The 17,491-nt window shown below is 44.8% G+C and overlaps 2 protein-coding genes across 11 annotated transcripts in view; one reads left to right on the forward strand and one right to left on the reverse strand.

The window, feature by feature from the left end:
- The window catches only part of ralgps1 (Ral GEF with PH domain and SH3 binding motif 1), a 315,193-nt gene that overhangs the window by 131,134 nt on the left and 166,568 nt on the right, over positions 1–17,491 (forward strand). The gene's annotated exons all lie outside the window — the stretch shown is intronic.
- The window catches only part of LOC125905820 (angiopoietin-related protein 2-like), a 71,049-nt gene that overhangs the window by 30,574 nt on the left and 22,984 nt on the right, over positions 1–17,491 (reverse strand). For all 3 annotated transcript variants that reach the window (XM_049604063.1, XM_049604062.1, XM_049604064.1), the window contains exon 4: positions 4,200–4,470. In XM_049604063.1, the coding sequence (XP_049460020.1) occupies positions 4,200–4,470 (271 nt within the window). The remainder of the gene's footprint in view (positions 1–4,199; positions 4,471–17,491) is intronic.

The following is a 17,491-nucleotide window of genomic DNA, read 5'->3' on the forward strand; positions in this document are numbered from 1 at the left end:
GTAGATCAGGAGCCAGAGCCTTCAGCTATCAGGCTCCTCTCCTGTGGAATCATCTTCCTGTTGCGTTCCGGGAGGCAGACACCGTCTCCACATTTAAGACTAGACTTAAGACCTTCCCCTTTGATAAAGCTTATAGTCAGGGCTGGCTCAGGTTTACCTTGCACCAGCCCCTAGTTAGGCTGACTTAGGCCTAGTCAGCCAGAGGACCCCTCTATATTACACCGGGAACCTTCTCTCCTTCTCTCTCTCTCTCTCTCTCTCTCTCTCTCTCTCTCTCTCTCTCTCGTATCCTATTACTGCATCTTGCTAACTCGGCCATTCTGGATGTCACTAACTCGGCTTCTTCTCCGGAGCCTTTGTGCTCCACTGTCTCTCAGGTTAACTCATATTGCAGCGGTGCCTGGATAGTGTGACGTGTGTGGTTATGCTGCTGCCGTGGTCCTGCCAGATGCCTCCTGCTGCTGCTGTTATCATTAGTCATACTTCTACTGTTATTATACACATATGATTATTGTCACACATGTATACTATCAGATATTAATGTATTATTATTAATTATAATATTATTACTTTCATTAATGTTGTTGTAAGCTACTGTCATTACCGTCTATCCTGCATCTCTCTCTGTCTCTGTCTCTCTCCCTCTCTGTCTCATTGTGTCATACGGTTTACTGTTAATTTATTATGTTCTGTACGACATCTATTGCTCGTCTGTCCGTCCTGGAAGAGGGATCCCTCCTCAGTTGCTCTTCCTGAGGTTTCTCCCATGGTTTTTTTCCCCGTTAAAGGGTTTTTTTTTTTTTTTTGGGAGTTTTTCCTTATCCGCTGTGAGGGTCCAAAGGACAGAGGGATATCGTATGCTGTAAAGCCCTGTGAGGGTGAGGGAAATTGTGATTTGTGATATTGGGCTTTATAAATAAAATTGATTGATTGATTGATATTAGGGATGACTTGAAAGCATTTGTTATTTTTTCAGATGTTAATGGCTGCTCTAGGGATGCCTGAGCTTCAGGATTGAGTTTTGGGATATTTAAAGAATTAAGAAATGAATGAATTTCAAACAAATTGGTGTCCACATCCGACTGATATAAAGGGAAGAATAATATTGTTTAAATTGGTCATTGATGGTTTGAGGATTGTAGGATATTGAGTCAGTACCTGTCTTAATCCCTGAAATCATATGTTCAGTGGTGGTTCAGTGCTGTTGCAGCGGATCTGTGATTGAGTGTGCGGATGAGTGGAGGCACCTGTTGACGAACTGCAGGCGTTGTCCCCAATATTCGGAATAGTGGGGCCTTTAGAAAAAATGGGAAACCCCGCCATTACGAAGAATGGAGGTCTATTTTCGGAAAGGCGGGATTTCAGAAAGGCGGGGTGTAACCACAGCCTCTGTGCGAACCAATGGCCTGATTTCTGAATACTTTATGCTACACAGGGGCTCAAGACAGGGTTGTTGTCTGTCACCCTTTCTATTTGACATTGAACCATTGGCAATGCCATCAGATCAGAAAACAGGATCAGGGGTATTTCCAGGGGCGAAACAAACCATAAAACACTTCTGTACGCAGACAACCTGCCTTTGGAAATTTCGGATCCATTGGAGAGTATCCCCTGTCTTCTTGCCTTTCTATTTTATTATTGGGCAGCTAATATTGCCAAGTTTACGTATTGGATCACCACCTTTACAGAAAAAGAAGTTCCTATTTGGGCTAGTATGGAGTTTGAATCTACACCTCCAGTTTCTCCAATCTCATTTTTAACTGCTCCTTTCCCGTTGAATATTAGAACAGATAAGTTAAATGCAAATGTGGTTGTACAAAACTCAATTAAGATTTTGGGCCAGTTTAGGAAACACCTCAATGTGAAAAACATATGTGGATTCTCTCCAATATTGTTTAACCATCTTTTTACACTCTCTCAATTAGATTTGGCACAGATGACAGTTTTGCATCATTTGCTTTTCTGTGTCAAGACCACAACTTACCAAAATCTCACTACTTTAGATACCTTCAGGGTTGAAGCTTTGCCTCTAAACATTTTCCAGGATACTGGAATGTCCACCCCTTAAGGATTTGGCTTACTCAGTTCTTAATGTCAACCCATTCAATAAAGGCACAGTATCAAATATATACACATTAATTCTTCATAGTTGCCCTCACACATGGGATAAAAATAAAACAGCCCGGAAGGAGACATTGGAGCATCTATCCCTGAGGATGCCTGGAAAAGCATTATTTTGCAAATACATAACTCATCGTTCTGTATCAGACATGGATTAATCCAATTTAAAGTAGTAAATTGGTTACATTACTCCAATGACAGATTGGCTAAACTATATCCCATTGTTGCCCCAACCTGCCCCAGGTGCCACTATTCCTCGGTTTCTTTGGGACATACAGTACAGGCCAAAAGTTTGGACACACCTTCTCATTCAATGCGTTTTCTTTATTTTCATGACTATTTACATTGTAGATTCTCACTGAAGGCATCAAAACTATGAATGAACACGTGGAGTTATGTACTTAACAAAAAAAGGTGAAATAACTGAAAACATGTTTTATATTCTAATTTCTTCAAAATAGCCACCCTTTGCTCTGATTACTGCTTTGCACACTCTTGGCATTCTCTCCATGAGCTTCAAGAGGTAGTCACCTGAAATGGTTTCCACTTCACAGGTGTGCCTTATCAGGGTTAATTAGTGGAATTTCTTGCTTTATCAATGGGGTTGGGACCATCAGTTGTGTTGTGCAGAAGTCAGGTTAATACACAGCCGACAGCCCTATTGGACAACTGTTAAAATTCAGATTATGGCAAGAACCAATCAGCTAACTAAAGAAAAACGAGTGGCCATCATTACTTTAAGAAATGAAGGTCAGTCAGTCCGGAAAATTGCAAAAACTTTAAATGTGTCCCCAAGTGGAGTCACAAAAACCATCAAGCGCTACAACGAAACTGGCACACATGAGGACCGACCCAGGAAAGGAAGACCAAGAGTCACCTCTGCTTCTGAGGATAAGTTCAACTGAGTCACCAGCCTCAGAAATCGCAAGTTAACAGCAGCTCAGATCAGAGACCAGATGAATGCCACACAGAGTTCTAGCAGCAGACCAATCTCTAGAACAACTGTTAAGAGGAGACTGCGCGAATCAGGCCTTCATGGTCAAATAGCTGCTAGGAAACCACTGCTAAGGAGAGGCAACAAGCAGAAGAGATTTGTTTGGGCCAAGAAACACAAGGAATGGACATTAGACCAGTGGAAATCTGTGCTTTGGTCTGATGAGTCCAAATTTGAGATCTTTGGTTCCAACCGCCATGTCTTTGTGAGACGCAGAAAAGGTGAACGGATGGATTCCACATGCCTGGTTCCCACTGTGAAGCATGGAGGAGGAGGTGTGATGGTGTGGGGGTGTTTTGCTGGTGACACTGTTGGGGATTTATTCAAAATTGAAGGCACACTGAACCAGCATGGCTACCTCAGCATCCTGCAGCGACATGCCATCCCATCCGGTTTGCGTTTAGTTGGACGATCATTTATTTTTCAACAGGACAATGACCCCAAACACACCTCCAGGCTGTGTAAGGGCTATTTGACCAAGAAGGAGAGTGATGGAGTGCTGCGGCAGATGACCTGGCCTCCACAGTCACCGGACCTGAACCCAATCGAGATGGTTTGGGGTGAGCTGGACCGCAGAGTGAAGGCAAAGGGGCCAACAAGTGCTAAACACCTCTGGGAACTCCTTCAAGACTGTTGGAAAACCATTTCAGGTGACTACCTCTTGAAGCTCATGGAGAGAATGCCAAGAGTGTGCAAAGCAGTAATCAGAGCAAAGGGTGGCTATTTTGAAGAAATTAGAATATAAAACATGTTTTCAGTTATTTCACCTTTTTTTGTTAAGTACATAACTCCACATGTGTTCATTCATAGTTTTGATGCCTTCAGTGAGAATCTACAATGTAAATAGTCATGAAAATAAAGAAAACGCATTGAATGAGAAGGTGTGTCCAAACTTTTGGCCTGTACTGTATATATATTTACACATATATATTATTGTTCAGACTTAGATATTTGACCCTACTTGTATGTGCCCCTGTATCAAAAGGACTGGCTCTAGCTTGGCCACTGGCCATAATGTAAGCAGCTTTTGGTAAAATTCTACCAACAATTATGATTGCCTTCTCCTGCACTGCATTCCACTCACCTGTGAAGGTGTCATGGTCTCTGTCCAGTGTGGTAAACTGCTTGCCATTGTGCCAGGTAAGTGAGTCTCCAGCGTTGCCATGGTATCGGCCCATTTGCAGCCTATAGAAGTTGGCCTCAGACTCCACACGGAAGTTGGCATATTCTGCAAAGGTCTTGCGTCCGGCCCAGTCTTCCAGAGTCACCAGCAGCTTGTAGTTGCCCTGGTTGGTCAGCAAGTAGATGTTCTCTAGGCCTAACCAGTGTTCACCATCAATGTTTCCAAACCCTTGCTGTACAAGGAGAAAGACACTGAATTAGTCATTAGTTGGGATGAATCCATTCCTGCTGTTGCCAACACATACTTTAACAGGATATACCACAGCAGTTCCCTTATTTTAAAATGTAAGTTTTCCTCCCTTTTGATACAGACATGGCAGAGGTTAATGACTTAGCACCCATTCTATCTAGCTTTGTGCTTTGTGTGTATGAGACAGAGCTGCTTGTTCGTTTAAGGTGAGCCTTTGTGTGCTTACCTGTGTGCGCGGTGAATTGATCGCACCATTCAACTTGGTAGTTGTAGTCTACTGTGCAGTGGTGAGATAGAGCCTGGATGTAGGCTACAGGTTTGTTTATAAAATTGCAGCAATGGTTTGACCATACATACACCAGACCAGTGTCCGAAATTAACTTTTTGAGTTGATCTGAGCCAAGAGGCTGGCAGATGAAAAAAATCCACCAGCCAAGCCTATTTTTTACCTTCCAAAATAATAAATTGCCCTTTCATGTCACATGTATATTTGTTTCAGTATGTTTCATTGAGATAATGAAGTATTATGTTAAATAGAAACCTAAAGTAGAGGCTGGCGCAAAATGTGAAGCAAAATTATTTCAATATACCAGTGGTTCCCAATCTTTTTTCTTGATGGACCCCTTTTCTGTCATTGAGAAACTAATGTCCCCTGACTAAGTGACATATTTTATGGACATTTCATATTATGTTTAGTGCATAACGTTTACAGTACAGACTGCAATAATTGCAGGAAGTTTGAGTAAAATGAGCGATTTGGATTCATTTTGAGCAGATTATTTCCTGTATATTTTCCATCAGAGATGAGTTTTCCTGATATTTTAGTAACTTCTGGGACAATTCTGTATGTTTAATGTATTTATTTGTTTATCATTTTTAAAAACCATTCATACTTATAGGCTTCTTTTTGACAAATTCAGTGTTTTCCTCTTCCTGAGTCTTGGCCCTTCTTATATTAGTTCTGTGGTTGTTTTAACTGCGTACTTTTCTAATGCAGGACGAGGCTGTTTCACAGAGAGTGAAGTAATTTTTTTAGGGTTATTGATCAGAACTTTAAAGACAAAACATAGTTTTCTTTTCAGAAATGAATGAACTACAATGTTAAAAGTCAGCTAAAAAAAGTTTGTACACCCCTAAAAATCACGAAGGCCTTCTGACCCCCAGTGAAGCTTTGTTGCCTTCTTGTTAAGATCAGATAAGATGAGATACACCTTTATTGATCCCATAATTGAGAAATTCCAGTGTTACAGCAGTCAAGCGGAAAGAGTCAGATTAAAGATTTCAAAAATTAAACTTAAAAACTTAAAACTTAAAAAACTAGGGATGCAAAATAAGTACAAAAGTCTCTTCCTATCTGCAGCCAAGACGCTGCTGCCCCAGCAGATCACTCCGTAAAAGATGGCTGATGCCACCACAGTGTCAAAGAAGGTCTTCAGGAGCGCCCCCTGCACTCCAAAAGACCTGAGCCGCCTCAGCAGGTAGAGTCTGCTTTGGCCTTTTCTGTATAGTGCTGTTATGTGATTAGTCCAGTCCAGTTTATTGTTAAGATGAACACCCAGGTACTTATAAGATGTCACCATCTCAATGTCCTTTCCCTGGATGTTCACCGGCGTTGGGGGGAGGAGTCTGCGCCTGCGGAAATCCACCATCAGCTCTTTGGTTTTACCCGCGTTGATCTGAAGGTGGTTCCTCAGACACCAGTCCACCAAGTCCTGGTTCAGTTCTCTGTACTCCCTGTCGTCCCCATCTGTGATGAGGGCAACGATGGCAGAGTCATCAGAGAACTTCTGCAGATGACAGGTGGGGGTGTTGTATGAAAAGTCTGCAGTGTAGACGGTGAAGAGGAACGGTGCCAGCACCGTCCCCTGCAGGGCTCCCGTACTGCAGACAACCAGGTCCGATACACAATCCTGGGTCCTGACATACTGTGGCCGGTCCATGAGATAGTCTAGGATCCAGGATGTGAGGTGATTAGCCACCCCTATGTGCTCTAGTTTGTCCCTCAGAAGTGCAGGCTGTATGGTGTTGAAAGCGCTGGAGAAGTCAAAGAACATGATTCTCACAGAGCTTCCGGGCTTCTCCAGGTAAGAAAGAGCTCTATGCAGGAGGAAGATGATGGCGTCGTCCACCCCAATGCCAGACTGGTAGGCAAACTGCAGCAGGTCCATTGAAGGGCCTACTGCGGGGCGGAGACGAGACAGGACCAGGCGCTCCAGACTCTTCATAAGGTGTGATGTTAATGCCACTGGTCTGAAGCTGCTGAAGTCCTTGGGGTGTGGAGTCTTGGGCACCGGTACCACGCAGGATGTCTTCCACAGCTGTGGTACTCTCCCCAGCCTCAGGCTCAGGTTGAAGATGGTTTCAACTATCCCGCACAGTTGGTCTGCGCAGGACTTCAGAAGCCTGGAGCTGATGCCGTCTGGACCCGCAGCCTTCCTCGTCTTTATCTTCCTTAGCTGATCTCTCACCTGAAAGGTAGTGAAGGACAAGCTGGAGGAGGGGGGCTGCGTGCTGGGGGGTGGAGGTGATGAGGTGGGTGGAGGGGTGGGGGGTGGTGAGATGTCCGGGAGAGCGGGTGAGGTGTCGAAGCAGTGTGCCAGGAGTGTAGGTGAGGGGGAAGGTGAAGGTGAGGATGAGGGGGGTTGCAGCTGTGATGTCTGGGCCAGGGGAGGGGCAGACTGATCAAATCTATTGAAGAACAGATTCAGATCAGTCTGGTTGTTGTTTGTGTCCTGAGATGGTTTTCAAACCTCTCCAGACTCTGCTGACGTCGCTCTGCTGCAGCTGTTCCTCCATCTTCTTTTTATATCCTTCCTTTCCCTGCCTGATGTTTCTCCGTAGCTCCTTCTGCATGGCCTTCAGCTCCTCCTTATTTCCAGAGTTAAAAGCTCTCCGCTTCTCCTTCAGGAGAGCTTTTATATCTGGAGTAATCCAGGGTTTGGTGTTGGAGAAGCAGTGCACAGTCCTGGTGGGTACGGTGCTTTCCACACAGAAGTTTATGTAGTCTGTAATACATGATGTCAGACTGTCAATGTTCTCCCTATGGGAATCACTGAGTACCTCCCACACAGTGGCCTCAAAGCAGTCTTTCAGGGCCTCCTCGGCCTCATCAGACCACCTCTTCACAGTGTGAGTGGTTGCTGGTTCCCTCTGCACCAGAGGTCTGTAGACAGGCAGAAGATGAACCAGGTTGTGATCAGCTCATCCCAGGGGGGGCAGGGGGAATGAGTGGTATGCCTCCTTGGTGTTGGCATAAAATAAATCCAGTGTTTTATTGTCTCTGGTGTGGCAGGAAACATACTGGGTGAAGGTGGGCAGCGTGGTGGATGGACAGACGTGGTTGAAGTCCCCAGAGATCAGAAGGAGGGCCTGAGGGTGCCATGTTTGCAGCCTACTTGTAACAGAGTGGAGAATGTCACAAGCAGACTCAGCCTTCGCGGACGGGGGGACATACACTGCTACCATAATGACATAAGAAAACTCCCTGGGTAGATAGTATGGTCTCATGCCAACAGCCAGCAGCTCAATGCCCCTGCAGCAATGCTGTTCCTTGATAATGATGTGCCCAGAGTTACACCATCTATCATTCACAAACACAGCCAGCCCTCCTCCTTTCCTCTTACCGCTGTCCACTGTCTTGTTGTATCTGATGAGCTGGAATCCGTCCAGCGCGGCGATCGTGTCCGGTACTTCCGCGTTCAGCCATGTCTCTGTAAACACCAGCACGCTGCTCTGCCGGTACTCCCTCTGATGGCGAGTCAGCGCCGACAGCTCGTCCATCTTGTTGGGGAGCGATCTTACGTTCCCCATAACGATGGACAGGAGGACGGGTTTGTACCATCTCCTCCGTTGTCGGCGCGACATCCCCACCTCCTTCTCCGCAGCTCGCTGGGAATATCGTGCCTCACCTTGGGCCGCACCGCGGTGTGTTGTAGCACTGGTCCTGGGTGTAAACAATGGAGCCACGACTGGGCGCCAGGTCCCCGCACATGATATTCCGTGGAAAAATAGGAGAAAGACCGCTATAAAGAGAGCAGTCTTCGTCTCCATAACAAAACAGAACATAAGTGCTAGCTAGCTAACTGAAAAAAAAAATCTCCAAATAAGATAGTTAAATGAAAAAGAAATTGAAAGAAGCTCAGCGGTGAGCACGAGCAACCGTAACAGACATCCGCACTGGGGGCACCATCTTGTATTGAGAATGGTCCCGAGACCCCCAGGTTGGAAACCAATTATTAAACAACTCATCACCACAGCTTCAGCATGTGAATAAGTTCCCTCTGGTTATCACTGATGCAGTGTGTATGGGCTTTTACTGTGACAGGTAAGAATGGAAAGATTGAAGCTGTAATGCACCACTGGTCACAATGTGAGAGACAATAAAGAGTTTGCCGTCCTGTTGTAAACTATGGAGCCTCCGTGGTATTATTTTATTACCTTCATAAGTATGGGGACAACTCATAACCATCTGTTCTACATTAGCATTGCGATAGCTGCAGTGGGCCGATGGCAAGTGATAGTTTAGCAGATCAGCTGATGTCCTATACCGCAAACGGTGGACTAGGAGTGCCTGAGACGATCAGATTGCAGCGTTTAGAAGGATAGGAGCACATGCAGTGTGCGTGCCTGTTGAAAAACGCAACTATAAATGAATCCAACAAGCAGTAGAGACTCTCAGCATGGTAATCAAATAAATGACTATTGTGATAAAAATATTTACCCACCGGGGGTTAATTTCGGACCCTGCACCAGACCCACTGTAACTTATATAATGTGGATCTGCTGATTGTAAGTAAGTAAGTAGGTAAATTTTATTTATATAGCACTTCTCACAGAGAGGACTCACAAAGTGCTTCACAAGATAAAATACAAAAAATATAATAACAGAAACAATGCAAAATACACAAAAACAAATAAAAAGTAAAGTGCAGCGAAATACAGAGATGATACAATGGACAATTAATGGAACGCATGCCTAAACAGATGTGTTTTTAACTGCTTTTTAAAAATGTCCACGGAAGACGCCGCTCTCAGCTCATGAGGTAGTGCATTCCACCATGTCGGTGCAACAGCCTTAAAAGCTCTATCACCTTTCATCTTTAAAGGGCCAGTGTGTAATATTTGGCATGGTTTATTGTCAATCTGAATCTGAATCTGAATATTCTACCCATTAATATGTTTATACAAGTGTATGATTGCTATAAAATAAAATTCATTTGGTTTTCGTAGCCTTATAATTATGCTTTTATATATATATATATAGCAAGGGCCTTGCTTTAGAGAGGTCACCATCTTGCGCCGCCATGTATGTACGGCAGACCGAGTGGACAATCCAGCCAGCCAGAGAACGCGTTTCGTGTGTATAGATGAACCAACAAAGACAGCGGAAGGAAGGAAGAAGGAGGAAGAAACAGCAGAGTATTAGTAGTTCGTCGATAGAGAGTAGTGAAAAGTTTTTTTAGTTATAAAGTTTGCGAATGGACCACACTTACCACGCAACAGGAGAGAATGAACCCCAACCGTCATCTGCGAGGAAAAGAAGACGCAACTTCACTCCTTGTGATGCACTCTCTGCGGCACTTTTCCTCCTGATGATATATCTCCCCAACAATGGCAGCAGTAGCACCGAATCCCATTCTGTGCATTCAGCCTCTCTTCTCACCCGTTCAGCATCAAACACATAGAGTTCCTCATCTGTATGCTCCGGCTCAAACAGGTATGGGTCTGGGTCTGTGTCCGCTACAAGAAACTTTTCAAAATCGCGTTCAAAGTCGTCCATTGCAGCTACTATAGTCCGGAGATATTGCTAGGCTAAATAAACAGCTGAGCACTGTTTACCGGCTACGCTGTCAGTCAGTGTGCGGGCTGTAGATTGGCGGAGCAGAGAGGGGCGGGGGGTCCCCACTCAGAATGGTAAACGAGTATGTGTGTAAAGTTATGAGAAAGAGTCAGAGTTTGGAACGGAGTGGAGTGTTACCGGAGTTTCTGGAGTGCTCAAATAAACGGGCCTTTTTCCCGAACGCTCCTCTGGTCTCCTGCTCGTGAGGGATTCATTACAATATCGTAACATGGTTTAGATTTCTAAATCTAAACCATGCTGGGGCGGCAGTAGCTCAGTCCATAGGGACTTGGGTTGGGAACCGGAGGGTCGCCTGTTCAAGTCCCCGTCCGGACCAGAAATATGGAGCGTGGACTGGTAGCTGGAGAGGTGCCAGTTCACCTCCTGGGCACTGCTGAGGTGCCCCTGAGCAAGGCACCGAACCCCCCAACCACTCAGAGCGCCTGTCATGGGCAGCCCACTCTGACATCTCTCCACTTAGTGCATGTATAGGTCCAGTTTGTGCATGTGTGTGTTCGGACCTGTGTGTAATTGACAACAGAGTGAAAAATTGAATTTCCCCTCGGGGATTAATGAAGTATATTAAAAAAATAAATAAATAAAAAAAATAATAAATAAATAAACATTCACCTTGTCGCTAGATAGACCTACTCCTGAAAAAGTCGTGCGCAAGGCTTTTTGTCCCTACGAGGCCGCCGTCATTTACCCGACGGGAGGGGTGAGCGAGTGAGCCCTGCAATCTAGAATGTGACCACTGATGTCACTGTTTTCAACCCATTTTACACACTGGCCCTTTAATCTTGTGTGAGGGACAGTAAGTAGGTGGCCTTTAGTAGAACAGAACAGTGAAAGGACACCAGATCTGTCAAGTATGCAGGTGCTTGACCATGGAGGGCTCTGTAAGTGATGGTCAGAATCTTGTACTGGATCCTGAAATTAACAGGGAGCCAGTGCAGGGATGCCAGGACTGGAGTGATGTGAGTGAACTTATGAGATCTGGACAGAAGTCTGGCGCCAGCGTTCTGGACTAGTTGGAGGCGGTCTAATGAAGTTTTATTGAGACAGGTGAAAAGAGAATTACAGTAATCTAGACGTGAGGAAATAAAAGCATGGATGATCATTTCTAGCTCGGAATAAGTTAACATGGATCTGAGTTTGGAAATGTTTTTGAGGTGGAAAAAGCAGGAGCGAGTGACAGTTTTGATGTGGTCATCAAAGAGCATGGCCTGATCAAATGTGACCCCAAGGTTTCTCAACTTGGGGCGCACATTTGCACTGAGGGACCCTAAGCAGCTGGCCACTTTAGATGCTGAGGCGTCAGGTGCAATAATTAAAATCTCAGTTTTAGCTGCGTTCAACTGAAGGGAGTTAGAAGCCATCCAGTCCTTAATTACATTCATACAATCGTACAGTGAGTCAATTCCATCGGTCCTATCAGGGTTAAAAGAAAAATATAACTGGAGGTCATCTGCATACATATGGTATGAGATACCTTCAAAATTGCCGATGACATCTCTGAGAGGGAGCATGTATAGCGTAAAGAGGATCGGCCCAAGCACTGACCCTTGGGGCACCCACAAGAAAGGGGGGCAAACTCTGATTTATGAGGGCCAACAGCCACAGAAAAGGATCGATCAGACAGATAGGATTTAAACCAATGAAGGGCGGTCCCTGAGATTCCTACCCTGTCCCTCAGCCTGTCTAAAAGGATGTGGTGATCAACAGTGTCAAAGGCTGCACTGAGATCAAGCAGAACCAGGATAGTGGATTTACCGGCATTGGAGGCCATGAGAAGAGCAATTTCTGTGGAATGTAACTAACGATAACCGGACTGAAATTTATCTAAGATATTGTAACTGTTCAACGCTGTCACTAACTGGTTTGCAACTGCTTTTTCTAGAATCTTAGATACAAAGGGCAACTTGGAAATGGGCCGGTAGTTACTAAGAACATTGGGGTCCAGATTGGGCTTTTTGAGAAGCGGCTGAACAACCGCTTGCTTGAAATGGGACGGGACACGACCAGAAACCAGTGAGCTATTGATTATGGAGAGCAGAGATGGACCAATAGTGCTGAACACATTTTTCAGCAAAGTTGTGGGCAGGATATCCAGCGGACTAGTAGAGATCTTCATAATACACACAAGATCTGCTAAGTCTTGTAAAGAGACAGGTGAGAAATTGTCAATAATTGACTGTTGTTTGGGAGGATCAGGAAGGGAGGAGGAGGAGGGTGTTATACTGGCCTTGACACTGGCAACCTTATTCACAAAATACATTAAAAAAATGCTACAGTCCTCATCAGAGGACACAGGTAGAGCAGGCAGTTGCGCACCAGTAATGCTACTTATAATGTCAAAAATGACTCTGGGATTTCTCTTGTTGGAGATGATGAGATTTTTACGCCAGAGCGTCTCGTCCTGAGAGCAGCCCCCTTCACGATCCTGCGCCTGGAGGAGGAGGAGGAGGTCGCGGATCTGAATGGGGGTCCCGAAACAGACCCCCCAAGCCCCCGGGCTGCTGGCAGTGGGAGGAGAATGGACAGTTTGCAGCAGAGGGAATTCCTCAACACTCAAGATGTTATATCTGTTCTCCAGTTGGAGCTCACAAGGTGGAGCATTTATCGGGCTGGACCTTGCTCGCTTTTTTCCATGTACTGTGGACCATGGCTCTTGGTTGGGAGTGGAGTTGTTAGTTCTGAACCTCGGATTTGGACTGAAGGTGAAAGTAGCTAAAGTTGCACTGCTGCTCGCCCATTTAGGCTTGGCCCCCAGCAGCCGCCACGGGTCCTCCGCCGGAGGATGTGGGGCTGGTACTGAGGAGGCCGGCCTGGATGTCGCTGTGGCGGCTGGATCATCAGCTCGGAGCTGATGAGCCGAGGCTGACCGCTCAGCTGGGGCCAAGCCAGTGGGGTTGGGATTTGCTGTATCCATGGAGCCGGGACCAAATTCTGGGATGGTTGAGTCCAGATCCGCAGGATTAACAGGGGGACCGGGACCTGGAGCGACAACGGAGTCAAGCCGCGCCTCTTCATCCCTGATCCAGTAGAGGTTGGAAATGCGCTGCTCCAGCTCCGCGATCTTCTGCTGGGTTTTGTGGATACAGCTGTCACAGTGGTGTGGAGAGGTGAGTGGAGCCATGGGGGACAGATGGGGTAGCCAAGGAAACAGAAAACAAACTCCGGCAGCAACGGTGTAATGCATAATTACGTGATTATATTATCCAGAAAGCTACTTTCTCAAGGGTTTTTTGTTTTGTTTTGTTTTGTTTTTTTTAAGCAGTTGGTATGAGCCATAGTAAAAACTTACAAACTTACACACGGGGACTCCAGAAGTGTGTTGACTTAAATCAGGGTGGGTTGGGGTCTGGTAGAAAGCGGGACTTACCGGTGCGTAGAGGTGAATGAGTGTCCGGGAGAAACCAGTGAGTTTCGCCAGGTAGCTGCAGTCACTCCGGTGTCCAGAAAATGGCACAGAAGGTGTAAAAAGGCTTCTGGGGTGGCCGAAGTGTTCACGGGGACTTTCACTCTCAGGCAGGCAGTATCATTGTAGTTAATCCAGTTGTAGAGCAGAGAAAAACTAGATTGTTGCTAAAACTTAGCGAAACGCTAATGAAGTTTGGAGTGCGGCTGTGTCGGCACCAGTCACACGTGTCCAAAAAGCTCAAAATCCGCCGATCAAAAACACGAGATCGGCCATCTGGACAAACGCACAGACTTTAAACAAATAAAATCTTAAAAGTAGTTCATTAGACGTGGCATAAAACTGGTTTAAAGTTATAAATTAAGAGCCAAGGTGACGGAGGACGCTGACTCAAGCAGGAAGCGGAAGGTGGCAAAACTCTGTGTGATGCTGTCAGAGGAAAAAAAGTCCGTTGCACAATCAAACCACGTTGGAGCCATTCCTGAGTCCACTGTCACTCTTAGTTAGTTATTGTTAAGACAGTCCAGTCTGCACTGTAGTTTATACACTTCACTGGAAAACCAAATTACACAGTAACACAACAAATAGTTGTACCGCAGTAAGAAAGGGGAAACACTGTGGCTTTAACATTAAGTTTAAACTTTCTTTTTTTATAAACTCATGGTTTTTATAACAGGGGAGACCCAGCAGCTATAACTTGCAGAATTTTGGTTAGAGCGCTCAAATTTTAACACACCCCTGTTTACTTTTTTTATTGTTTGTTTGTTTGTTTGGCAGCTGTGGCTCAGAGGTAGAGCGGGTTGTCCACCAATCGGAAGATCAGTGGTTCGATCCCCAGGTCCTCCAGTCTGCATGTCGAAGTATCCTTGAGCAAGATACTGAACCCCAAATTGCTCCTGATGGCTGTTCCAACGGTGTGTGAGTGTGTTAAAAATACTGAGAAGCAGGTGGCACCTTGTCGGGTAGCCTTCACTGTATGAATGTGTGTGTGAATGGGTGAATGTGACTCATAGGGCTCTAGTTTCCTGGCGCAGCGCAGGGTGGTGAACCCTGTGCAGAGCTAGTTTCGAGCAGTGCAACCTGAGGCACGCTCAGTTTGGTAGTTTGGCAGACTGAGGTGCGCTGAGATGGGTGTGGCAGCGCAGCAGGGGGAGGTGTCGACAGATCCAGCTTGGCACAGTGACAGTTTTGTGCCAAAAGGCTTCACTGAAGGTGCACTAAAAGCTCGCCAGCTGAAACCAGGTCTACTGTCAGCACAGGTGGAGCGCAGCCGGTGTAAGCCGAAGTTTGGCTGACCGGCGGACAGTGCACACACGTCACCAAAACCTCACAGGCAGGTTTCCAGAATATCAGGCACATTAACAATGCAATAAATACCCCAAAAACCACTATTCAATGCAACTATCTGCAATCAGCACATAAATGTATCTCTATATTGACTGTCCCGTCACATCTGATGTCAGATCAAAGGGGACTGGCACCGTTTGGCACATTTGGTACACGTAATGGAAACCCAACCTGATTTGATTAACACAGCTGCAAACTAATGAGTTCACATCCCTCTCAGCCAACCACAAACAGCCACAGCATCAGATAGGGAGTATATATTCAGCATCTATCATCTTAGAAAAGTCAAAAGAAAAGAAACAGTGAGACTGCGAGAGAGAAAGAGAGCGCGCACGCACGAGAGAAACGCAACATTGATTTACAATTGTGGTGACCTCCTCCCAGACTACCTTTGAATCATCAGCCTGTGGAGGTCTGCTCGCAGTTCCGTATATTCGGACACTGCGAGCTTGGACCTCCCGGACCAAAACATCAGTTTCCTCCTGGGAGAAGTTTGGCCGTCTGACGCTGCTGCTCTCTTCTGCCATGGCGAATTGAGTAAACTCTCATTACGCCTTCGCGCGGCGCATTTAAGGGTGAGGAGAGGGGCTCATTTGATTGGTATGATGTGTGTAAAAGCCACTCCACACCTTCTCTCCTCCCTCTTTCCGACTTGCGCAGGTAGGAGGGATGGAGGTGGGAAAGAGGAGTAGCTGCGCCAGGTGCACGGTGTGCCAAACTTGTAGAAAATCCGCCTAGCCACACCCAGTTGGCGAAGCGCAGGTGCGCTGCGCCCCCGCCTCGCCCAGTCTGCAAAACTAGAGCCCATTGTGTAAAAAGCTCTTTGAGTGGTCGGAAGACTAGAAAGGCGCTATACAAATGCAGGTCCATTTACCATTTACCAGTTTGTTTTTCCCCATGTCTGTCTACTACAAATAGCAATGTTACCAACTCCTCCAACTATATCACAGAACTATTTGATGTCTACTGTTACTTGTGTACTACACATATCAGTCCCTCCAGGATCTCGCGGCAAAAAAAAAACTTGAATTTGCGGCCAAAACCCCTTGAATTTGAATTTAAAAATTGCGACATTTTTATGTGATTTTTTGCGGGAAATTGCAGCAAATGACAAAAATTGTGGCTAATGACAAAAGGAGTGACTTTTTTTTTTAATTACTACCTCCAAAAAAAAAAAGTAATGTAATCACTTACAATAATAATCATACTGAATATTACAAAAATAGCTGCAAATGTTGTTTTTTTTTATAGTTCTCTTCTTTAGTTTTATTTAATTAGTTTCAAAACATGGACTCCAATAATGTTGCAAAAAATCCTGAGTGAAATATTGTAGCTCTCAAACCACACAATGTGACTGTAAAACAACATGTAAGCTACATCTTCTGTAAACATAACATTTTAATACATTCAACACATATTGTATGCATTTAAACAGTGCAAATTCTTATGTCAGTACAGAGCGTTTCTCCATACTGCAATGCCATTTGATGCGTCTGATGACACGTCTGATGACGCGTCTGATGACACGTCTGATGACGCGTCTGATGACACGTCTGATGACGTTTCAAATGACGTCGAGTACGGGACGACTTCCAGTTGGCCGGAAAATGCGGAAGGACTTTTGGAAAATTGCAAGCCCCCGCAAATATTGCGGACTTTAATTGAATTTGCATTATTTATTGCAATCGCAAGATTTTCTGGAGGGACTGACATATAGCCTCTATCCCAGTGAGAAAGAAAAAACACAGTAGTTTTATCCCTAAGTTTAAGGTTTTGGTAACACTCTATGAAAACCATATGTATAGTGCATTATGAGGGCATTTATAGTGAACTGTAATGCATTTGTAGTGCATGCACCATCATAGCATTTTGGATGTTTTTTTAATATATTGATGGTTTTTATACTACTACTAGGTTTTAGGAGATACTAAAGCACCTCAGCACCCCTACGTCTTGTATCCATGCTATGTGCATAAATAATAATAATAATAACAATAATAATAATAAATAAATAAATATCCTAAGGATAATAAAACAATGTTTGCATTTTTGTTTGTATTAACATCATGCATCCATTCTCTTATGAAACATGAAAAAGAATTCTTTTCGATGTATGTAATATTCATATATTGTACAAAATAAGAAAAAGCATGTTGACCATTGAAACAAGAGTTACAGCTAATTTGCAATGCTCTGGCAAGAATCTATTAAAAAAAATTATCTCATTCCATGGAAACTGTGTAATCTGGATTGATTAAATATCAGGTTTATAACTTGTGATATTAATCTGCTGTATATTTGGCGTACTGAGTCCTTAATTTGAGCCAAAACGTACTGGCATCCCAGGATCTTTTCAGAAAAGGCCCTGCGTTCCGGAACTAAATTGCATGGGTCTAG

The sequence above is a fragment of the Epinephelus fuscoguttatus genome, linkage group LG18, assembly GCF_011397635.1.
Source record: "Epinephelus fuscoguttatus linkage group LG18, E.fuscoguttatus.final_Chr_v1".
In the NCBI taxonomy this organism is placed as follows: Eukaryota; Metazoa; Chordata; class Actinopteri; order Perciformes; family Serranidae; genus Epinephelus; species Epinephelus fuscoguttatus.